The sequence below is a fragment of the Alligator mississippiensis genome, chromosome 3, assembly GCF_030867095.1.
Source record: "Alligator mississippiensis isolate rAllMis1 chromosome 3, rAllMis1, whole genome shotgun sequence".
In the NCBI taxonomy this organism is placed as follows: domain Eukaryota; kingdom Metazoa; phylum Chordata; order Crocodylia; family Alligatoridae; genus Alligator; species Alligator mississippiensis.
The window spans coordinates 237,846,146-237,871,776 of NC_081826.1; the positions used below are offsets into that span (position 1 = coordinate 237,846,146).

General features: G+C 41.6%; 1 protein-coding gene across 2 annotated transcripts in view; it reads right to left on the bottom strand.

Annotated features, from left to right (window-relative positions):
- Positions 1 to 3,281: 3,281 nt before the first annotated feature.
- The window catches only part of LOC102560227 (uncharacterized), a 233,822-nt gene continuing 211,472 nt past the window's right edge, over positions 3,282 to 25,631 (bottom strand). For both annotated transcript variants that reach the window (XM_019483882.2, XM_019483897.2), the window contains 3 exons: positions 24,079 to 24,226; positions 20,693 to 20,836; positions 3,282 to 4,584 (listed from right to left, as the gene is read on the bottom strand). In XM_019483882.2, the coding sequence (XP_019339427.1) occupies positions 4,112 to 4,584; positions 20,693 to 20,836; positions 24,079 to 24,226 (765 nt within the window). In that variant the 3' untranslated portion in view covers positions 3,282 to 4,111. The remainder of the gene's footprint in view (positions 4,585 to 20,692; positions 20,837 to 24,078; positions 24,227 to 25,631) is intronic.

A 25,631-nucleotide genomic window follows, 5' to 3' on the forward strand; every position in this document is an offset into this window, starting at 1 on the left:
GTTTCTTCTTTAACAAAGACCTCAGCTGCGTTGATACTACACACTTCTGCCAACAAACCTATGCCAGGGGTGTTCAGAGGCAAGACTGGCAGAAGGCAGGATACATTTGCAGACTTTACAAACTAAATCAGAGATGTATATCATAAACTTTCGTAAGCAAAGGGCTTACTTCATCAGTTCAAGGGACTGCAGGAAGCAGGGCTGCTAAATAGAAAGGCAGTAATTAGTATACAAAGGGTAGAGAAGGGGGGAGGAAAAAGGAGGAAGCTGCTGGGAGAGGCAAGATGACCAAGACTGACACAGCTTGGGTAGCAGAAGCCTTAGGATAGATGCTGCTTTGCAAGCCAAACAACAGTTTCAACTGGTATATCTACCTTCCTTTGTATCAAAATAATAAAACCACTCTCTACAGTGTACAGGTATTTACTGGTAGAGCATTATCCTACAGTACCAGAGCTTTGCCAGTAGAGTATTCTTATACAGGTAAAACACTTTTAGTGTAAATGTGTTACCAAAGTACACAGATGCCTTGCAAATTTTCTCTCCTTTTCCTCCCTACTGGATAGCATTCCTGTTTCTTGCACCCAAGCAAAAGTAGTTATATAATTTGTTTCTTTCCCATATAATGTCAAGGCTTTATTAAATTTCATTTAAATGGATAAAGTGCAGCTGGGGAGAGGAAGCAATTCTCGTCATAAAATGAAACATCTCAAAGCTGTTCTCCTTTCTCATCTCACTTTCAGCTTCTTGTTGGTTAATGGTTGTTTCAAGCTGAAAAGCATGCTAAAGGCAGGTATCACATCCCTTTCCTCCAGGGCTGGATCCTGAAATACACTAATCATTCTAGTGCTCATCCAACAAAGCATTTAAGTGCATACTTAAATTTTAGGTACCTAATTGATCAGATGCCATAGGTTAAGAACATAATTAAATGCTTTCTTGGATGGAGGTTTGGCAACTCACAACCCCCCAGCCCTCCATTCAAACCTTTTCATTTCTCTCACATAAGTACTCACATTTCTCTTTTCTTTGCCTTTTCTCTATCCCAGGCCCCATTTCTCATTTTTCCCTTTAGGAATAGAGAACAAACAGAGGGAGTTCATGCTTCACACCAGGACCTTTATCCTTCTTCACCATCATTTTGGGCAAAGGTAATAAATTTGCAGATAAAAAACTAACAAAATCCCATGAGCCAGAAGGATTTGAAGCTTGCTTTTTCAAAATTAGAGGTGCAATGCCAGGCTTAGTCAGCAGTTACAGCAATGGCACATACAAGTCAGATATTTGCATACATTCATAACTTGTTATAATTTTGACTGAATTTACACTTACACTAGTGGAAAGTTACGAAAATTAGTCACCATCAAATGGCCACTAGACTGTTTGAGCATCATGGCAACATCAGCACTACCAAATCACTAAAGCAAATTCAGCTTTGAATGCAGTTTTAAAATTAAGCTTTTTGTGACCAAGCTCCTTTGCCACTCAGATTTTAGATTTTTCAGTGTTCTTTAGTATAAAAGATGGCTCTGAAGCCTTCTGATGAAAACAGGATTCAAAGCAGAAATCAAGGTACTGCTGTCATTTGATTTTGCAGAGTCAAAAGTAATATCCAGGACCACAAATAAAAGCAGACACAAAGGGAGTGTCCCCACTAACTCTCCACTTGTATTCCATAACACAGTGAAATATATCTGTCAAAGCTAGGCTAGACACAAGGTCCTTGCTGAAGCTGACTAAAATTACTTATCACACAATAATCCATATCATTGCACTAATCCAGTAGGATGAGCATCAACTGTAGAAGTGTTTCCCTGGGACAGGTTGCACTTGTCCTGACAAGATGCAGGGTAGTAAAATGGGCCTTTTTGCAGATGCATCTTTCTGTGTGTTACATATAGTATGTACTTATCCTTCAGAGATTGTAGTAAAACCAAGTCTTCCAAAAAATTGCACTTGCAGGTCTGTATTTGTCTGAATGTAACAGTGACTAAAACCCAGTAAAATGGATTGGTTGGGTAAGGGGTCTGGCCAATTTCATTATCTCTATGTCCCTCACAAGCAGGCTCCTGCCATACAGTTACTCTGTTGAAGTTTTTTTTGAGCGCAAATTAGGGTTGACAAGTGTCCATAAAAGACTACCTGTCCATAAATTGGATAAAAATAATTTTGGTTCTGTAAAATATATAGTCCTGAGCTCATTTCAAGATTTGTTGCCTGAAACTATATTCAAGGCAAGTGTCAATGCTAGACAGAGAGAGTAGAGCAGCACCACCTGGTGTCTCAGCAGGAGCGAACTGGGCTAGGGCTTAGTCTCACTACCGCCTGCATAGCTCCTTCCATCTGGGATAGAGCTGGGGGCTGGCAGGCTGTATGGGGGGAGGGGAGGGAAAAGGCGATAGGTGGGGGTCTGTGCTAGGACTGGGGGAACAGGGCTGGCAAGAATCAGGTTGGGGGAGCAGTGTGGTGCAAAGTGCAATCAGGAGTGTCAGGGTGTGGGGTGAGGTGGGACCCCTGTGGTGGGGGCAGCAAAGTCTAAAACCACTGCTGCAGTCATACAGAGTTGCCAAGGCAATTTATTTTTGATTGACAATAAAACACATCAGTAAAAAAACCCAACCAACTTGCTTGTCAGTAAAAAAAATTGCAGATTGTCAGTAAAAAAAAAAAGTCTTGGGTTATCAACCCTGGTGCAGAGGCAGTACATCCCCAATTCCCCTTCCTGACTTCTCTGGCGTGAACTGTTACTGTTATCTAGCTCATGTACTCAGCATGGGAGACTTGTAGCAAATATGCTTTCAACTACTCTTTCTCTAAAACAGGAAGGGTCTTTTAGGGAGCAGGTACTCTACAAATCCTGAACATCCTAAATTGAACAGCAAGCCTATATTCACTCACAAAACTGGATTTGGGCAAAGGGAATAGATTATGAAAGGTGGCACTTTCTCAAAAGGAAGAAAATCAGCACAAGTTAATGGATGAGTTTGCACTGATACCAAGAGGCAGTCAAAAGAAAAGTCCTTTCTGTTACTCCCAGCTATTAATCACATTTGGGACTTAAGAGCTATTGCCCCAAAGTGTTTGGCAGAACCATTAAAACAAACTCGCTTTTGGCAGAACAGAGAGAAATGACAAAAGCTAATGTATTTGTCATTGTATGCCCATCTGCAGTCATTTCAGCATTCAGGCTGTTAGGAAAAACATAATTCAATGGTCCTTCCCATTTAGCTAAATAATGAGACAAGGAAAAAAAACAGTAATAGAATTCAAACACAAACATGTTCCATACTTTGAATCTTTTATTCACCAGAATATACAGAACATTATCATCTCTAGAGTTTCAAACAAAAAAGTGATTTAGGAAAATATATATATATATATATATAAATAAAAATGTCAAATTTTGAAGACAGTAAGACACACTGCACATACCTTTCTGAATTGTTTACTGTGTCACTCTCAGTAAATAGGGGAACTTTAAAACCATTTCCATTTGGTAAACATTTTAAATGCAATTCTTTTCTCATTCTGTGCTCAGTAACTCCTGGGCATTCAAGTCTATCATTTACACAAGCATGAGAACCTAGAGAGATTTCCTTCAGCAGAGTTGTCAAGTCAAAGAAAAACAAATGTATAACAATTTGTGAGATAGCTGTGGTTTGATGGAGAGCCCTGTGCACTTTTGGTAAAGAAACAAATCAAGTCTGATGCCAGAGATTTTTTTTTTAGTCATTCTAGAATGACCGTCATATAAAACAAATAGAAGGCATATCTATGGTGAAATACCACATATCTTCTGCATTATATTAGCACAGTCCATGTGCTGGGCAACTGCATTATCTCTTCAAATACTACTGACTCTGTGTTGACACCAAATCTATTTCTCTACATTTGCCATGTCCTAGCATGAATAAGGACTTAATCCAGAGATCACTGTGATCAATGGAAGTCTGGTTACTGACTTCAGTTACTTTTGAATCAAACCCACAATGAGGTTTCAGCACTATGCAGAATTAGACCTCTGGTGTTTCTTGTAACTACTAAAAGGGCTATAGACTAGCTAAGATCATATGTGGAAGGAATGAAATTAAAAATCACTGGCAAATAATGATTAATCTTGCCATGGTGGTCTCACAGTGGTCTTCACGCTCTTACTCCTGTGGAGACTCTTTCTCCGATGGTGAAAGGCTGAACCCTCCAGACTCATCTGCTGCAGCTTAGAAGCTGAGTTGATGGATGCTTCTGCTACCACAGACCCTGATTTGGGTAAAAGACTCTTTCTCTGTGGAATAGGAAGAGGTGTTGAATCTGACCTTGGCTTGTCTTTTAAAATTCTATAAAAGCCACTTGCAACTGCTGCTTCTACACTATCTCCTGCAGACTTTGCACAATGAATACCAGGTTCTATTTTCTTCTCTTTCCATTCTTTTCTTAAGCTTCGAAGGTTTTCCAAAGCCTGATCCAGTTCAGCTTGTAAGGCTTCTATTTCACCGGCTGCTTTATCTCGTTGCTCTCCACAGCCTTTGAGGGAATGCTCCAAAGACAGGAAGAACTCTTTTCCAAACCTTGACAAGGCCTCATCACCTTAAGGGAAAACAGGGCAGTGAGCAAATTACAGCAAACATTCCACATCAACCAGAACAGTGAGGGAGATTTATAAGTGGTAGTAGTCACTTTAAAACATGGATGTATAAATCAGTAGAAGCTTTGACACTGCTTGGAATGTGTCAAGAAAGCTTTAAATCTTGTGCTGTAGATCACCTGGTTCTGTGCAGTTTGTGGTTCATCATTTATCTAGAAAAGCTAAAACTTGACAATACAGTATGTTTAGAGAATGGATTCCCCTTCTACTGCAAATCAACAGTGACCTTGTACTGCAGTCAACATGCTTCTAGTCAAAGAACCCTGAATACCATTCTCAAATTGGTCAGACAAATTGCTTTAAGAAAAAATGTGATCCCCATCTCCCACAGCATAAGTTGCTGCTTATAAACACATGAGTTCATTATTTAGTTGGTCAAAAAGGGACATATCTACCCTGCCTTCTTCCCTCCAAACAACCAAGTAAAATTCTGATTTTCTATGTGGTTGTGTGTTTCCTCAGACCACCAGACCTGAAATGCCTTGACATTTCATCAAGGGCAATGCAGAACCTGGGCAGCCATGGTGGAAATCATCACTCATTTTTCACAGTTTAGACAAGTAGTTCTCAACCTTTTGGCCCCATGGACCAGATAAGTATCAGAATAATCCACTCAGCCCCTCACGCCCAGATCCTGCCTTGCACTGCCCAAATTCGGCCCTGTGCCACCCCAGCCCCATATACCCAATCTAGAATGCAGGGTCAGGCTCTCTACCTAAAGAATTTCCCACAGCTTCAGAAATTTGACAGCTGAAGAGCAACAATTAATGCTGCTACTGCTCCTCCACCACCAAATGTTCCTGTGGGGAGTCTTGTGGGGAAGACACAGCTCTATGGGCTGGATGTGGACCATGGGTTGAGCATCCCTGGTTTAAACTCAAATGATAATAATGCCTGGCATAAGACAAGATTAGAATTATGGCACTTCTATTCATAATCAGTCCAACTCCAGATGCCAATAAGGAATGTTACTTTACCCGCTTCATAGATTTGGGGGTTTTGTTGTTCTAGGCAAGTACAAGAGCACACAATGTGTTACTTAGCAGAACTGTACAGAACTTTTTCCACTTTCATCCTGGATTTTGTGCTATATCAAAATGACTAGACACTCCATAGTTCAAAGTTTCTAACTAATGTACCAGTATGCTAGAGTAGTAAATATACTTTCCTTTTTCAGTAAGGTTATGATTCAAAATATATATATTTTAATGAATCTATTCATTTCTTTCCCCCCTGCAAAATGCTGAGACTTAACAAGCGGCCTCTAGCAAATCCACAATTCTCTCTTTCCTACATCCTACTTAGACAGATAAGGATTTACCCTCTTTCATAGCTGGTGAAGACAAAGGGAAAGATAATAGCTGCATTACAGCCTGTTTATGTACACAATGCCCTGTACCACTCTGTCCCACCAATACAAGCATTCACATGGCTGTTTATCTATTATCAAGGGCCCTAATCTGCCTCTAAACTGGAGCCATAATTTGCTTCTGCTCCACAAAAAGCCTAAAAGCCTGTGTAACTTCCACAGGATGATAAAACTTTGGGTGGCAGCATCATAGCTGCTACACCATCCTCTCTCACCAACAGTGTGTGGTGTATGAATGGGAGTTTCTTTCCCCTAAAAGCCCTGGCTACACTATTTCTTCAGAAATGAATAACAAACTGGAAACAAGGGACTCTTGAATCTGGCTGTTTGACTTGAGACAAACCACTTCCTCTATTACTCAATATTCTCATTTAGAAAACTGGGATACTTTTAATCATAAAATCATACTTTGCATCTACTCCATACTCCACATGGGTGAAAAGTAATGTATGTAAAGTGCTAAGAGTGTGTGAACACATCAGGCTTTGTATAAACACTATTTAGCTTTACTATTAACATACACCTGAGCTCTCTACCATTCCTGCATCACAGCCCCTACTTTCTTAGCATCCGGGTGCATCTACACATGCATAGTAATGTGTAGCGATAAATTCTGGTGTATATTGTGCTGGAGTTCATTACTCCTGGGCACCACTTTTACACGTGCCCAGAACCACAGCATGCTGAGCTGGGTTGGAGCAGCCCCAGCTGGTGACGACCCAGAGGGTCAGCCTGCCAGCTTGGGCTTGCTCCAACCAGGCTCAATGTGCTGTGGAGGGGCTGGCTGGGGCACAAGAGAGCTTCAGTGTGAGGCTAGTCAAACTCTGGAGAAGGACAGTACTTGTATTTACAAGTATCAACTGTTGCAGAGTTAATTAATTAGTTTCCTGCAGCCTAATAAGGCCGCACATATATAGACACTGCAATATTTAACTGGAGCTAATTAGGCAATTCCGCCATAACTGTCTCATGTAGATGTACCCACAGGAACCTTTTAAACTACTGCAGAGGTACCACTGCACTTCTGACACTGCAAATATCCTCTACACCTTGGTTGCTTTTTAGCTACTTCGTATCAACATTCCTGAAACCCTGGTTGCTGATTTTCGATGCACTCTGCAAATCAAAAAGGCTTGCTAGCCTGAAATTTTGGAGTTTCAAATATTTTTCAAGCAGATCTCTATAGAAATCTCTATAGAGATCTATATCTTTTTAGCTATATATAGCTTTTTAGCTACTTCGTATCAACATTCCTGAAACCCTGGTTGCTGATTTTTGACCCACTCTGCAAATCAAAAAGACTTGCTAGCCTGAAATTTTGGAGTTTGAATCTATCTATCTATCTATCTATCTATCTATCTATCTATCTATCTATCTATCTATCTATCTATCTATCTATCTATCTATCTATCTATCTATCTATCTATCTATCTCCACCTAACAGCCTGGTTGTTAACTTGAGATCATTTGCAGTAGTCAAGCCTAATAATGAAGAAGGAACTAGAATTTTTCTACTTCTAGGATGAGACTAAGATGGTCCAGAATCCCCAAGGCAGCAACTTTGTACTGCCCTGATAAGAGAAACCTGCCTTAAAATTACCCAAGAAGAATCATCTCAGTAATCCATCCTAATCCTTGAGTAGCACAGAGCAGATACAGTGACTCTTACGCTACATACACTCTGCAGAGCAGGGAAAACAGTATTTCAGACCCCCTTATGCAAGACCAAATGTGGATGGTGAAGTTAGTAGGTGACTAACACATTTTGCCTCAACATTAGAGCCTGTGAACTTCACTGTATTTGTGGAGTCAGATCACAAAGCACTTCTACTTTAAATCTGTTTGCCTGTGAATGTGAATTTCTTGTGACAAACATCTGATTTCTAACAGAACCTGTATCTTATACCAAAGGAAAATAGTTAAAGTATTCTGAAATAGGAAACAAAGCCAAAGAGGGCAAGTGATGCTAGTGTGAAAAGAAAACAAGGTTTAGATGTTCTAATTTCCAATCAGTTACAGTACATTGCACAGCAGCCATACCAATCATACAGCTACTACAGAAGGCCAAATAAAATCAAGCACTATACACATGTGAACAAAGCAACACTGACACTGCCAGAAAGCAGAGGTGACAGGCATAACAGGATCCCTCATTCCTCACTGCTGTAAGAAATACTGATAAATTACATCTTGAGCACACTCTGCCAAGGTCTTCTTATACCCTGGATAAGGTTGACAAGACCAAAGTTGAACACAACTGTGGGAAGACTTCAAAAGAATACTGAAATGCTACAGAAAATGAGAGAAAGCTGTTCTGAAAGACAAAGGCCAAATCCCTGGCTGGATTAAGTCTCTTGTCTCCCACTTTACCTTAACATTTCAAGCATATAGTGTTTCTGACTTTCACTACCTGTCACACCCCACAGGACAGGCATGAAAAAACTTACAACCAGATTCATGGGCAAGACCAATTTGATGTTTCCATTTCAGTATTAACAGAACATAATTTGAGCATAAGATGCCACTTAAAACAAATGTAAAGATAAAAGGAAGTACAGAACATTGATATAAGGAGAATAAACCTGAAACCTTCCTGGTTTGGAAGCTTCATGGACATTTCTGCAACAATCACTAAGACTAGGGATAGACATTATACATAAACCAGTATAAGAGAATGGAAACTGGTTCAAATCTGTAACACAACAGAAATTCAGTGCACAAAAACCTCTTTCAAAATGGCTGAAACCAGTTTAAGATAAACCTGGATGGATGTAGTATCAGACTTAACTGATTTAGGTTAAATCAGTTTATTGAATCTCTCTTCCAGATCCCCTCCAGATTCAAGTTAACTCACAGTCCCCCAGCATCCAACAATGCTTTGTACCTCCCCCACAAACAGCCCCTGCCTCCTGCTCACAGGGTGGGCAGGCTAGCCGTGGCCCAAGCTATTTGCTCCTGCTGAGCAGGGAGGCATGCTCTAGTGCCCCCCAACTTCTGGCCTGGGCCACTGCAGGCATGTGGCTGCATTTCTGGAATCAAAAACAAATGTCTATTCACTTGTTTATTAGTTCAATCAACAAAGCTTAGCCTGACTTACCTGTGAAGACTGAATCAATTCAACCTTGGGCTTTTTGACTGTCTGTCCTTAGCCTAAATTAAACATACAAGTAACACAAGGGTGTAGGTTAAGCTATTCTTGTTGCTAGCACATCTTGTGCACATGATATAATACCATAGCATGTTGCATGGGAAATCCTAACCCATGGTAACTCAAACATACACATATACCTCAGTTTTTAAGATTTGAGGGTTTGGTATTTTTTTTAAACAGCAGTAATCATATTGGTATCCGACCTTTTTTATTATTATTATAAAACAGTATCTTTTAGTCAGCTTCCCCAGTAATGTAGGTTATTTTTATTTCTGCTCCCAGCTGTACCATTATTTATTATATACATCTCTGTAATCTCTTAATCTGTAGGGGCATATTTTTAGAGGCAGGTTAGGACCCTTTATGAAAATTAAAAGTACTACTCCTGATGAATCAATGGGCTCAAGTTCAAGGCTGAGTGCCACCCCTGCTGGCTGCCCTGCCCCTCCTTCCCTGCAGGAGGGATGGGGGGCAGGGGGGCATTTCTTGCTTCTTGTAACCTGGCTGCCCCATGGGCCAAAGCACCCAAAGAGATGTTCACCATTTAAGTCAAACAGGATCAACTGCAGTAAAAGTTTTTTGTTGCTTGTTTGTTAAGCTTTCAGTCCCTTCACATGTGCAAAAGTACAGGTCTACATTTATTTCTAATTTGCAGAAATTAATAATGAAGTCTCAAAACCTCAGAAAGCTTACAGCTTACTATGTCATGGGCATTTCTGGACCCTGATCAGCTCTGAAATGCTCAATGTTAAACAAAATTCTACATGCAAAGGGGTCTCCTTTTAAATCAAGTTGTACATAATCTAAGTTTCTGACTGCCAACAAGTGCAATGGCTCCTAGCAATTAAGTAATTCATGGTTTCAGTATGTTCTGGAAGACAAGGTACCATTACAGATCCTTTTTGTTTTCACAACAACGGCCTTCACAAAATATAGTCTTTGTGCCTCTGTTATATAGCAGTACTGTTACCATTTATGAAATGTGGCCATATGGCACTAAGTATATAAGTTTAACTTTACCTCCTGCTATAAAAGTATAGTAACAACAATAAACTAGAAAATAAAAGGCCATGTCCTGTTGGCCTTTAGCAGTTTTAATCAGACAAACTCTAACTGGCCTCAAAAACTTCAGTAATGCCCTGCAGACTGTCTCAGTAAAAATAAGGATATGGATTTACCGTAGTTTATTTTTTTAAGGAAGCTGCTACATCTAACAAATTCAAAGGAAGACACTCATGGTTAAAACTAACTTATTTTAATACTGTTTTACCATACTTTATTCAAATAATTGAAATATTCATATTAGTCTTACAAAAGAAAGAATGGAGCAGGGTCTTTTAAGAATAACAACATACAGTCCTGTGTTAAAACACTACTGTGCAAAGCTGCACAGCTTCTGCAAGCATTGTCCTGGGAAGTTTGGGGGTTTGACTATTTTAGTCGAGCTGACAATTAGTGAGATTCTGCTAAGAAAGTCACTTTATTACACCTCCTCATTAGGAACTGAAGTGGAGAAGAAGGTAAGTACTGCAGAGATCAGTCATGGTATGGTGTAATTTCTATTTCTCCCTGTGCTTCAAGAAGAAAAAGTGGATTTTTTTTCTAATTTATTTATTCATAAGCCTCTCTGCTCAGGTGAAATCTCTGTGTTTCACTGAGATCCAGCATGGACACAGGTTTCCAGTTTAGTTTACTGAGGTAAAGGGATTAAATGATCTGCCTTTGGACACACAAATCCTGGTTGTACTGTGAGTTGGTATGGCATGGCAGACACTAAATATCATCATTGTGTGTGTCATTAGTGACTCAGGTCAGCTTACAGTGCTCTGTCCTAGAGAGAGACCTTTGATGATCTTTGGCTGTCTTCCTATACCCAGTTCAATACACTGTATTTTTCAGTGGAACTCACTCCTAATTTTTTTACCAGTCTTTATTAAGAAAATAAGAGATGCCACATTGGGTCAGATCACAGGTCCATCTAGCCCTGTCTTCTGTTTCTCACAATGACACAGCAGGCAACAAGGAGAAGGAGCATTTATGCAGGGCCTATCCAAATAGATCTGTTTCCTGTCCCTCTATCCTTACAGCTTCTAGCATTTAGATGCCTAGGAAGTCCCAATTCGGTGGTATGCAGGTCAATACCCACTCATGGATCTATCCTACATGAATCCATCTATTCCTCTTTCAAACCTTGTTAAATTGTCAGCTTCTGAAACACCTTATGGTACATCATATTATTATATGCTTTTCCATCAAGTTGCCTGCAAAAGAGTCCGATGGCCTGCAAGGTTGCTGTTTACATGTTTTTTCAAATGTTCTATCCTGTAATAGGCCATTGTTCAGGATGTTTCTAGAATTCATTGATACAAATACAGTTAACCACTGTAGTTGGTGTGGTCATACAAACATGATTGTGATGTTGGAAAGATACCTGGTGGACAGAAATGGAATCATATAATCTGTAGCTATAAAATGGAGTTGTGTCTAAACAGATATAAAATCATTATTAGAGTGTGGACTAGACTAATTCCTTCTTTTCAGTCGTAGTTCTCTCAAGATTACAATTAAACCCCCATTCTTTTCTTAAAGGCTCTCAGTTGAAAACAGACTTAAGAAACCCATTTGAAAATTAAAAGCCTAATATTTTTCAGCTCCTTACCATTACAATATAAATCTGAACAAACTCTATTTTTGCGTTTGCACTTACTAGGCCCCCTCTACACATGAAGGTAAAGGAGTGATTGGATCTAATGTATGATCCACACATACATGGCAGGAGGCATGATTGTGGGATCATGCATTAGACCGAATCATGCTTTATTGCCAGAGTAGGGGGAGCCCAATCCTGGGCATCCCCTGCATCAGCAAGAAGCAGGGACTCACAGCTGGGAGCCTCTTTTGCTGAATGCATTGGTACCTAGAGCCTCATCAGCTGCAGTACTCTGGGTCCTAGAGGTGTGTGAAGCACAGCCAGGACCAAGAGCCCCATGTGTGCCCAGGGATTTCATGCACCATCCCCAAGCTTTGGGGATCATGGCAGCTGTGATCCCCAGGGCTCTAAGGCTGGAAGCTGTGTTAGCCAACAACCTTCCAGCCACAGAGACGACCCTGCTACAAGTGCAAATTCAAGCTTGATAGCAACCAGCTATAAAGTTAGTGCAAATTTTCGAGGTCTAATTTTATAGCTTGTTGGAGTTTATCATCCACATGTAGCTGGTCTCAAGGGGAACTTTTATACATGCTCCAGGGGTGAGACATGCTTTAATTAGAGTGGCTCTGAGTTCAAGTGCCTCTGCCACCATTTTGAAGTGTGGGGGCACTGATACAGATGCAGGAGGCTGCTGGAGTGCAGTACTTACCACAATCCAGCAGCCTCAATTAATTGAGTCTGCTCCAAGGCACTGTAATTGCAGCACATCAGAGCAGCCTCCCAGCACATCTAGAGGCACCCAAGGTAACCAATTAATTATAGTTTCATAGTTGATAGGGTCGGAAGGGAGCTAAGCAGATCATCAAGTCCAACCCCCTGCCATGGGCAGGAAAGAAAGCTGGGGTTAAATGACCCCGCCTAGGTGATTATCTATCCTCCTTTTGAAGACCCCCAGGGTAGAGGCAAGCACCACTTCCCTTGGAGAATATGAGACCTGTAATGTGTGGAGGGCCCCTACATTAACAATGATGCTGATAATGCAACAACAAATAATGCTGAGCTCTTAGCATTGTATTTAGGCCCAAAGTCTTTGTCAAGGGCACATCCCAAGCAACCAACATCTATATTATGAAGAAGCACAGGTTTATGGTGAAATTATCTTTGTATTCAGATTAATCTGAAGTTAATATTGCAGTCTTAGCTAAAAACTATCTTCCTACACTGTATACATGCATACTTTTCTTTCCAGCTCTATAACGCCCTGTAAGCTGGAGTGCAGCAATCCTTCAAGAAGTTGCTGAACAGTGTGAAGAGACCATAGATTTTCTGTGCAGGGTCCAAGAATCTTATATTCAGTTATATCATTTTAAAAGCTTTGCACCCGCATGATGGCTCTGCCTGTTTGTATAGTCCAAAAACTTAAATTACTGCCTTTTTGATTTGCAGGGCACTTAGTGAAGATCACCATGTATTCCAACTTTTATTTTGCCATCTAAGACAGGAATACACTGGATAGAATCAGATCCTACAGTTAAAGTGCACAGCCCTCTGTTTCCTGGGAGTGGCTAACCTCTGTGTATACAGAGCATCTATTTTTACTATTAGTAAAACTGGACATGCATAATTTACATAATTGGGAAATTACTTTTTTGCTATAGCATGCTTAGTTCAGTCTGAAACCCTACGCAGATGACATTATGCAAGCATCACTATATGATCTTCTAATGGGAGAACGGTCAACAGTAGAACTAAGCCTTTATTACATGTGGGATCTTGAAAAGCAATATTCATTTTGCCTTTGAATCTATAATCTACAATATAAATAAGGACCTACCAAAATCAAGGCAAGAGAAAGGGTTTTTCACAGCCTGCTCACAATGCACAGAGCCAGTTTCATGGACATTCATGGTGGTCCCACTGTTTGGTGCTGATTGGTAGAGGGCCCCAGTGGAGGGAAGAGGAATAAGCAGGCAGCTGCCATCTTGTCAGCTGTCGTTCATGCCACCCTAACAGCCTGCAGCTTTCCATCCTGGCAGCAAGGACTGCTGGCTCCCACTGGGAAGCCAGCATTTTATTTTTAAAGAGGTTTTTTTGTTGATTTCATGGATTTCACAGACAATCACAGATTTTGCGGTTTCCACAAAATTGGCGAAATCTTGAATTAAGTAGGTCCCTAATTATAAAGCATAGTACCTAGAGTATAAAAGTCTGCATCTATGTAGAACAGAATGAAGGTTGTGAGATGGTGAAAGCCACTGTGGGTCTCTAAGCCCCCATTCTATCTGTCCCTGATTGGGGCTAGCTAGGGGCTCAAGTGATCCAATAGAAATTGAGACAGCTATATGCATCACACAGTTCTTCATCCTCAGCCTCTTGCAGAATGTCCCCCACTGAAAAGGGGAAATGATGGGTGGCTATGCGAGCTGTCCCCAAGAAAGTGCCAGTGGTGAGGTCACAGGCCCAAATGTTATAATCCCTGTGGCAACTGCCTTCCTTTGACCCTCTGGTTTTGTACCCCACTGGGCACTTGGAGCCTCCTGACCTGGGGTGGGTCTCCCTTCTATTTTCCTGCCACATCTTGCTCATCAGGAAAATACTGATGGAAGGGGAGGTTCCTTCAGAGATGGGGTGCCCCTCCACCCTCAGGCTGGCTTGGTGCTATAGTGAGCAGCTTGGGACTCTGCTTCCCCTACACCCCATCCTCTAGCCAACCAAATGAAGTCACGGTGGTGATAATGTTCCCAGCTGCCGCACAAGACAGACTACTTCATTGTCCCCTTCCTGGGCATGGGACAACCCTACCCACCACTTACTTTCACAGTCCATGATGCCAGGGTTTCACCCTTGGGCATCCCAGTCATGACCTGCTTCCCAAGCCAGGGTCAGGGTAGCCCAACTGGTCTTCCCTGCTCTGACTCTCCCTCTGAAATGTGTTTGGGGTCACCTGGCTCTCCTCACCAGGCCTCTGTGGGCTGTGCCGGTATTCTCCCATGCTGGCTCATTTCCAAAGAACAGAAAATGAAAAGAAGAAAACTGAAGATCAAAAACACACCAGAGTGCATCCAGTGGTGCTGCACAGGGAGTTGGATTCACACGTTCAGTGTCCCGTATCTAGGCTCAGTCTTAAGGTGAGTCCCACCAATCAGACACACACCCTCCACACACTGAATTTGGTGTAGAACAGTGAAAGTCCAGGCATGCACCATATGACTAGAGGTGAGAAGTTTCTAGAGGAATTGAACTCTCAACCTTGATGAAGTCATGACCTACTTTTAAGGTCTGGGCATGAGCAGTGTATAATGGTAATGCAACTGTTTATCAATGTTGATATGTTAATTAATAAGGATAATGTTGCTTGTATTGAGTTGAAATAGTTTGAATTGATTGGTCCTTTTAAGTACTGCCCAGGTTTGAATTTGATTGGGTATTGTGAAAAGGGCAATGATTAGACCATTGGGCAAGTGACAGGTAGCATGATTAGAAGGCTATAAATGGTGTCCGGAGTAGCCAGCAGGGGCTCGGGCTTGGCCTTGCTTTCACTCTGGCTGGACAGTTCTCAGGGAGTTCGAGTTTGTCGAGTGCAGGTTCCTTGCTGTCATCTGGTTGTTGGGAAGCTACAGTTGGGTAAAGTATCACCCTTTCCTTATTTGAGGTGCTGAGTACCTAAGCAGGGAAAAAGCTAGAAATCCTCAGGGAACGTCAGATGGTTTCTCTTGACAACGCCAAGGGTATTCTCGTATGCTTCCTATGGTTACTGGGTTGTCAGTGAAGTTGCACAGAAGTTAACTGTGTAGTGACCAAGGCTCATTGTAATGTGTAGTTAATTGGTTATGTGACCAGAGACATTGGGTTTGGGATGTGTGTTGGGTTACTGTCCCGTTGGGTGTATTTTATTGTGTTGCGGCTCGGGTGTTACGGGAATATTGTATCGGGTAGTTGTTGCATGGGTTTTGTTGTGTAATACAGCTTATATTGCTCAACCTACCTGTGTTGTAGCATGTAGTTACTCTTTCTAACTCTGAGTGGTGTCAGGCAGTAGATCAATGCTCAGGGAAATAAACTTACTTTAAATGCCCCAAACCTGACTACCTGTGGGTCATAGAGGATTAATGACCCTCTGGATTAATTAGTTAATTGGCATCCCCATGGATGGTCCTTCATCGGGAGCAGAGGCCCCTCTGGGTTTCCTTCAGTCTAGCTCTCTGGCAGCCCCATGGCATCCTTGTTGGATCCCACTGGGTCTGCAGGGGAGCGCCATACTGCCGCTGCTCCCTCGCTGCTAGCTGCCCCTTGCTGGAGCCCCATATGCCTTTTATATCATCAGCCATGCTCCTTCCCACATGCAGGGAAAGCATGCTCTTAAAACAGTGCAGGGATACTGAATGTACCTCTGCTTCTTGTGCTCGGCTTGCTGGAGGTAAGGTAAGCCAACCCTCAGCCCTTCCCGGGTCTCAATGCCTTGATGGTCAGGGGTTATTGGTGGGGAATCCCCCCTGCTCCTGGGGTACCTAGGAGCCTCATCTCCACATATGGCAACACCAGCTTTAAGTCATATGGGGATTTCCCTGGGACAGCCTCATACCCCTAATTCCTGCAGAGCAAAAATGACTTATTCCAGGCTGAAGTCTGCTTGCTACTGCGAAGTGTTCAATGTCTAGATTTTGTAGCGCCTTTTTCTGCTGCAGAATGTATGAACTCAAATAGCAACTGCATATGCTCTGTCAGCCTGAATACCCCTCCCCCCCAAGAAGTCTGATCACAAACTTCCAGATGAAAAGATTAGAAACTGCATACAATTATTTCATGCTTGGGAGATTTTCCTAAATGGATTTAATAGGTCCCAGTTCAGTTAATTGAAGAATTATGAAAGAATTTAAAAACATAACAACAAATCAGTCAATACACTTGCTACTCCTTAAACAAAAAATAACAATAATGCAATCTGCAAGTATTTATCGAGCACTGTGTATAATATGCAGAATCCATGCCGTTGTCTTTGCAATAATAATAATAACAATAATAAAAAAGCTGTAAACTTAAGAGGTGTCTGTCAGCTGTGAATTTCACTTTATGTACTGCTATTTTACAAATGGAAAAACTGAAGTATAGAAAAGTCATATAACTTGTCTCTTATGCTACACACTCAATGGCAATGCTACAACTATCGATCCCGGATCTCCTGATTCCCAAGCTCAGTTAAGCCGCTAAAACAATGTTTCTCAGACAGTGACAAATGATTGCTTTCCCCATTCCAAAGGATTCACATTTTAAAAAAATGAATTTAACATGTGGAAAGAGCCCTGCTGCTACAGCACTGACTGCCTCCAGCCCGTACTTATTACATTTTTGAACAAGCAGATTTTCATGCTCTCCCCACTTTATACTTGGGAAGAACTCCTTTTTAACACTGGCTAAGCTACCTCAGCATCCTCCTTCAAATCGCTCCTTAAAACTCTACCTTGCAGTTACTCCTACAGAATGCTCAACAGCAATTTGACACAGTGATCCAACTGCCTATCATGCCAATTCCCACCCCCTCCTGACATTGCATGCCCATGCAGGCATCCCATCATTACACCACATGCCTGTAACCCCATCCCTGACCCCTCCACCCCCCCAACTCCCTGTTGCACAATGCACCACAGGCTCACCCTTAGTTTCCTTGTACATGCCTGTCCACTTGCATCCTTCTGTTACCTCTTGTTTCATACGTAGATTGTAAACTCTTTGGGACCATCTTTTTCTCTTCTAGATGAAGCCTCATTCAACAGCATCCTGGCCCATGACAAACTACTAGGCACTATGTTAATGCAAATACATTATAAACACCAATGCATGCCACAATGTGGCTTGTTTCTGTTCTATAAAGCAAGTCTCTAATAGGTCTGAGCATCTTAGGGTAGACCAGGGCTGTCAACTTCCAAGCAGCCAGAGGCCAAACACCCTATGGGCTGCACCAGGCCTAGCCACAACTCCCCTGGACTGCACACCCCACAGATAACCCCACCAACACTGCACTGTGTGCTTACCACCCCTACCACCATCACACAGCACACCCATGTCCCTCTCCCACTATTAGACTGCAGGCCTGCAACACCCCTCCACTACACCGTGAGCCCATGCAGGCACCTTACCACTACACCATGAACCTGTGCCCCCCTCCCCAACCTCTCACCCCCCACTGCACCTAACTCCACAGGTTTACCTTCAGTTCCCTGCTTTCTGCCCTGGGTTGGGGGCAGAACACAGCAGCTGGAGGAAGGAAAGAAAGCCCCGAGACTTGAGTTGCTGTTGTAGCTGAAGCAATTGGGGGGGGGGGGGGGGGGTGGAACAGGGAGCAGTGGCCAGGCAGGAGCCGGAGGGCTGCAATTTAATCCCTAGTAGGCCATACGTGGTCACCAGCTGGACAGCCCTGGGTTAGACAGTCAATAAAATGACTAATTACAGTCATGAGATGGACACTTATGCACTAGGAGGCTGGACTGCCAGCTTCACATATGCTACTGGAAGTACAATTATTGTTTTGTTTCTATGCAAGTCCTAATATGTTTGAATTTATTAGAATACTAGCTTATAGTAAAATTGCACAAAGATACCCATGAGTCTCACTGCATTCAGAAATACAGCTCCCCCGAAAAACCAGCATTTTACAATAACAGTAGCATCTTGATTACTCTTCTTGAACACACCTGTGGGGTCCGAGTGTGATGGCTCACAATCTCAGCCTTCAACATTTATCTCAGCCTATGCATGGCAACTGCCGCTCCTTTAGAGATTCAATATTGGAAAAAAGCTATTAAGTGAAAAGTTCAGCTGTCTAGAACAGTGTTTCTCAAACTTTTAAGTAGCGAGTACCCCCTAACTTCTGAAAATTTTAATAAGTACCCCAACACTCAATTGTCCAGAGGATTTTATACTTACAGACTAATGTGTGCCATATGTTGGAAGAAGGGCTGTGTATATAAGGCTGTGATATGACAGATGTCTGATCTGGTGTAGGTATGGTTGCCACCTTTTACACCGGAGTGCACAACTCAAGTATGTACCAGGGCTAGAGGTGATGTAGGCCAAAGGTAGGAGGCCTAAACCCAGTGCTGCGCAAAGCATGACATGCCAAATTATTACTGGGAAATTTAAAGTGCCATGCAATGTGCGGTGCACCAAATTTTTTGCCATAGTTTTGAGAGGAAAAGAGGGCGACAGAGAAAAAAAGGGTGACAGAGAGAGAGAGAGAGAGTTTTGGGGTATCCCCTGCCTGTGTTTCGCATGCCCCCAGGGGTATGCATACCACAGGTTGAGAAACCATGCTCTAGAACAATCTGTGCCTAATACTCTTGTGCTGCAGACACTAAGCTATGTACATGCAGCAAGACTTATATACAAAAAGGTTCCAGGCCAACTGCTGTTACATAGATGGCTGCAATCATTGAACCTGACCTACAACCAGCTACTGTAAGTTTGACACCAATGCTTAGCAGAAGTTTGAGAATGACTGATGTGTAGGCATGTTGCTACTATCTCCTTATGTTAGGTTTGGTGGTGCTGGTGGTGATTTTAGAAAGTTTCTGCTAATTTGTACTGATGAAGGGACTTTGACAGATATGCATGCTCTATGCAAATACAGCTAGTCCTCACTTAACATCATAGTTATGTTCTTGAAAAATGTGACTAAGCAAAACAATGTTAAGCGAATCCAATTACGTCACAGTAGTTACCTACTAGCAGGCAGCAGCCAAACAACGGTATAACCAAACATGCACAACTTTAAACAAGTATGTTCTCTAATAGATCAACAACATAATAACAAAACAATGTTAACTGGGACAATGTTAAGTGAGGAGTACCTATATATGAAAACAATTGATGGGTATGCTGCCTATTGCCATTTTTCTTTCTAGAGATTATTATAACAGAGCGCTTTTACTAAACAATCAATTACGAATAATTTAAAAGAGGAGAGATGGAAGTCAGATAATATAACAATCATGTTTACTAAGTTGCATATACTTAAAGTCAAGGGGTTCCTGATACACACCCCTCTATAACAGGAGATCATTGCAATGTTTTAAGTTCCCGGTAACTTTTTCATATAAAGCCAGAAAATAAAGGTAAGAGTAGTGAGGGGGACTGTGCATAAGTGACTGAAGTATCAGAGGTGGAGTGGAAATCATGGGGAAAGTTCTTAGTTTATATTTACAAACAATACAAGATATCAGGATTATCAGTGGTAACAAGAAAGAGGCCCTCAAACAGCATATCAGGAGTCTGAATTATTGCACAATAAACTGTGTAGGGAAAGCGTTAATGTTACAAGCCCTTGGACTATAACTTCACAGGAAGAAGGCTGTAAGGGAGGCATCTTGTCTGACATCCTGTAACATAGAGAGGCCATGGAACCTCAGTTAGTAATTTCTCCATCAAGCCTTTAAGCTTCTGTTTGAGCTATAGCATCTCTATCCAGACTTCATTTAAAGACTTTCAGTAACAGAGAAAACACCTTCAGCTAGCATTATCAGTCTAGTAAAATGTAATGGTCACTGAAATTCACCAAAAATATAAACTTAAGGAAAAAGACTCTATAGTGTTTGGGTACAACTTTAGAAATGTATAATAAAAAAAAAAAAAAAAAATCAAACCACAGTAAGATAAATTTGGTTCACATCTACATCAATATAAATCTGAAGAATCTCCACTGACATTACTTCAACTTTTCAGGATTTCATTGAGAACAGATTAAATCTCCATGATTAGCATATGAAAAACACATAGAAGAATGTGTTTCTTTATGTGACAAATGCTTTTGTTTTCACAAACTCAAGAAATACTTGAAAAAGCCACTTTCATTCCTTGCTGTACAAGCTGAACAAGTAAAATTCTTACCGTCATGGTGCTGATTTTTTGATGGAGTTAAAGTGTCAACTGCATCTTGGATTTGTTCAGCATTGTTTTTAAAAACAGTGAGAAAGTCTCTCAAAGTGGCCTCTGAAGCTTCTGCTTTAAGATTTATGTAAGAAGAAAGAACATCTGCAAGGAAGAAGAGGCACAGGGAAGTTATCAATTGTACTCCAGAGAGCAATCTGTGACTGACAGCCACAAAACAACCATAGCATAGAAAATATTTGACCTTTTGTTCAGCATTTCCTCTCAGGAAGTCTGGATGGATAATATAACTGTGTGTCACAGAGGGTGCATCCACACATGCAGGTACATGCACTTGCAGCAGCTCAAATAGGAGCCGCACAAACCTGAGCCAGAGATTTTTGCCTCAGAGCACGTGCCCGGACATGCACTTTGGTGTGGGGCAAGTTGTCATATGGGGCAAAATAACCCTGTCCAGCTCCTCCTGGATCTGCTGCTAGGGAGTACAAGAGCAACTTTTAAAAGGCACTCTCCCCCTACCCCCCTCCAACTCCTGGAGCACGTTTATAAATGCCCAAAGTTGCTAAGTTGCTTTTAAAAAGGGTTACCTTTAGAAAGTGAACAGCAGAGACATTTTTTTTCTATTTTAACACCAAAAACTAGAACGTGATTTTTAATCTCTATTACCGTGCATGATTAATAAGTTTTTTTACTAACACTACTCATTAATGTTTTACTATATTCAGTAAATACAGATTTATTAGTCATTACAGATAACTTTTATAAGATTGCATTAATAACTCGATCACACTGGGTGAATCTACATGAGATGCTTTACTGCAGAGTTGACTAATTAGCTCTGCAGTAAAGCATCACCATCTACACGTGCACCCCTCTTAGGCCGGAGTAAATTAATGAAGTCTGCTGTAGGCTAGTACTGCCCAACGCAAGTAGTATTCTACAGCAGAGTTAATTTACTGTGCCCCAACACACACGTAGATGATGACCAGGGCTGGCTGGGGCACTGGGGTGCTACAATGCAGGGGCTGCTTGCCAGCGAGCCCCACACTGGAGCACCCTTGTACCCCAACCAGCCCTTCCACAGCACATTGAGCTGGAAGAAGCAGCTCCAGGCTGGCAGGCTGACCACCCTTCCCCCCCCCGCCCCGACCCTCTGTCAGTCAGGTCTGCAGTGCCCTGGCTCAACGTGTTGCAGTCCTGGCGCAATAAAATCCGGTGCAAACTGCGCCACAGTTTATTAGGTCACATTATCACGTGTAGACACATCTACTGATGTTATGGTATTGGGACTTTTCTGCATCAAAACTGAAAAATCAAAGAATGAAGAGAATAGGACTGGGAGCACTGGCCTCAAACTTCACCAGGGAAAGTTTAGATTGAAGATTATGGAGAAATGTTCTGATCTGTCTACAAGTGTGGTCAAGCATTGGAACAGGCTATCTAGAGAAACTGGGGAATCTCCATCCTTTGAAGTTATCAAAAGCAGACTAGACAGACACTTGGCTAGGATGGTTTAGTAAGGTATGGATCTGTCTTGAATCGGGAGATGGACTAAATGACCTAGTGAGTTTCTTTCTAGCCCATCTCTCCAATCATCCTAAAAAGCAATAGCTGTCACTATATGCATGTCCTTTTCCTAACACTGGTAGTAACAATTGTTTTAATAACATTTTAGATCACTGCTTGGAGTTCTGTTTAATTTCTATTTTCTTAAAAAATTAATAAAGAACACATTAAAAATGGTCTTCCTATTGCAACTCTAGGAGGTTTCTCTCTCTCTGTATACACACACACACAATTTAACAATAATATAATTTCACAATAATTTTTTTAAGAAATAAAGTAAAATAATACATAGGGCTGTCAAATAATTAAAACGATTTTAAAAATTGTGCAATAAAAAGTTAGTTGCACTTAATCAGGATTTTAAATCACACACCTAAAAACTCAAAATTATGCAGAATTATACAGGTACTTTGTATGGCTGGGGTAGGTGTGGGGTGTGCGGGGGTGGAATTTGTGAAGGTGTGGGGGGCTGTGGCTTGGGAGTGAGGGGCAGGGGCGGGGCACAGGCATATCACTGTTCCCCCCCAATCATATTACCTCCTGCCCACACAGATGTCCTCTTTTTTGAAACTGGAAATATGGTAACCCTACAAGAATGAAGCCTGGCAGCATGTAGAGCAGCACCAAGCAGGTAAGTCTGTGGAAGGTGGCAGATAGAGGAACCGCCCCCCCCCCACACACACTGAGATGGGGCAGAGGTAAAGGGTGCCTGGGAACCGGAGCAGGTTTTGGGAGAGAGCTGCAGATGGCTCATCCAAGGGCATGGGGGGGGGGCATGATGCTCCACTGCTGCGTGCACTCCCAGGGGAGACATGGGGGGCCTATGCCCCCCAGAAGTGTGTAGGGTGGAGGTGGGCTACCTGATATGGGTTGGGGCTCTGTACCTGATGCCTTTGTCCCAGGAGCTGCATGACACCGTGTTGTGCCTCCTGCTGCCAGGCAGGCAGGACCAGCATGTCTAGTGCATGGCTCCTGGGGCAAAGGAATCAGGGCACAGAGCCCCAGCTCTCAGTGGGCAGCTCACCTTCACCCTACACAAATTCAGGAAGCACATGCCCCCAACCCCTCCCAGGGGGGTACGTGCAGTGGTAGGGAGACACACACCCCTGCACCCTTGGACGAGCCACCCTCAGCTCTACCCTATGACCCTCCCCAACCCTTGCCTCACTGTGGGGGCCTCAGTCTGTCCCTCTGGACCTTCCCCCTCTCCGTGCCCATTCCCTTCCACAGACTTACCTACTGGGTGCTGCTCTACATGCATTGGGCTGTGTTCCTGGCCATATGTAAGCTGCAGCTGTTCATGTGTCTGTGCACCCCCACCCCACCCACCATCCTGCTGCATCAGCCTGGAGAACACGCCTGGATAGCCCTGTGGGTCCTCTGCACTGCCACTGCTGCCCCACTGAGTGGCCCAGAAGCAGCAGTGACAGCAGTGAAGACCAGACAAGGACTTCAAAACTACATACACAATTAATGTGTTGAAGAAATGAATGCAAGAATCAATTAACATATTAAGCATGCACGGTAATAGCGATTAATTAACAGCCTAGTAATACAATCTTATTTTCCTTATGAAAGCCATATAATGTTGCTATATTATTATGTACCCAGTATACTGTGCAAGAAATTTGTAAGTGTGCATAACAATCCAAGATGTCCATGAAAAGATCATTTAAAATATGAAGATAAAAAATGCTGCATAAAAATGTAGGAACTGTTTGCAAATTACAGGATTTAAAAATCTTTTATTGAATGTTTATCAGCATTCTCCAGCAGTTTTTAGTTTGTACTCCTGCAAAAAGCAGAAAACTCACACTAACCTTGTAGCGGTGAACATAGAACTGTCACAACATTCTCCTGAAAAGTGTGGTAGGCTTGCTTTATCCCTTCAAAAACAGCTTCAGTATACTTAACTTGAAGGCTGTATATACTTCTGTGGAAGTCAAGCTCAGCTTGCAGAGCTTTTATCTAAAAACAAAAAGTATCATTAGCTACATTAAGGGCCACCTATCCACATTCTATACCAAGGTCATATTCAAAAAAAGTTCCTTCTATTTTGTGAGATATTTTGGAAAAAATTAAACCAAATTTTATTCAAATAATTCTACTCTGGAAATCTTTTAGGCAGCAAGGAGCATATTTGTAACTTAAAGGTATGTTTTGTATATTGAACTGTAAATGCAGCATAGTACAGCACAGAAACCTTTTACAGTCTAATCCAATACAAGACTTTCCATTGACCTCAATGAGATTTGGCTTATGACCTTATAGGATGATCATAAATGTGTAAGCAAATTCTCTATGAGGATGCAGTACTGTTATGAAATAGATTGTTTTTGGTGAGCAAAACATTTTTTCTTCCAAAACCATATTTCTTAAAATTGTTTTAAGGAAATAAAAAAAATAGCAGATGTTAACACAAAGCTTATATAAAACATTAAAATATTTTCCGTAATTTCTAAGTGTTAAAAATATTAAACCCATAAATCACAGATACATCTTTGTTTCTGAATATAAAAATTATTGTGGAGGAGTTCCTGTTTCCATTCTCAGAAATTGCCTCCTCAGCACAGCTTGATATTTTGTCCAGAACTCAGAAGAACACTGGATGTGGACACATTCCAAACCCCACTTTACATTTTTAGAAGTTAAAGCCAAAAACTAAAGGAATCCTAGTTTCTTAGGAAGAAAAGGCTTTGTGATAATTCATTATCACCATGAGTTATTTGTCAAGTAGATAGTGCTATATAAGACATTACATTTAAACACTCCTATTCCCCAAAGGTCATACAGTTGAAATGAGAGGCACCAGGAAATTCAGAAGAGGGAATTATTTTGTGTTTGGGTTTTTTTTGTTTTTTAAATAGAGATCTTTAATATTGTTGCTAGCTAACATGGCATATTGGTATAACTGGTAACAATTGGGGAAAACTTCATCACGGAAAAAAAATCAACTTTCTCTTTATTTTTATTATGATGCATCTGGATAGCCCATAGGGACAGAAACAATAACAGCTGACCACTGGAAAACAATACACTTTACCTCTCCTTGACATCTGTCTTTATCCAAAGTATGCAAAAATAAATTAACCTTAAATTAGTCCCATACTAGCCTTTTCCAGGGCCTAGATCAAATACTTTCAAAACTAGTAAGTTATACTAGAAGAAAAATGAAGAGTTTTTGTTTCTTTCAAAAGTTCCAGGAAGTTGTCATCCACATTTATTTCTTCTGGTTTGTACATAATGTAACAATTACAAAAATAGTCAGATAATACAGTAACATCAAATACTGGAAGGAATGGTGTCTTGGTCCCACTGAAGTCAACAGCAAAATTCCCATCAAAGGGGATTCTATAACTGAAGTGATAGAAAC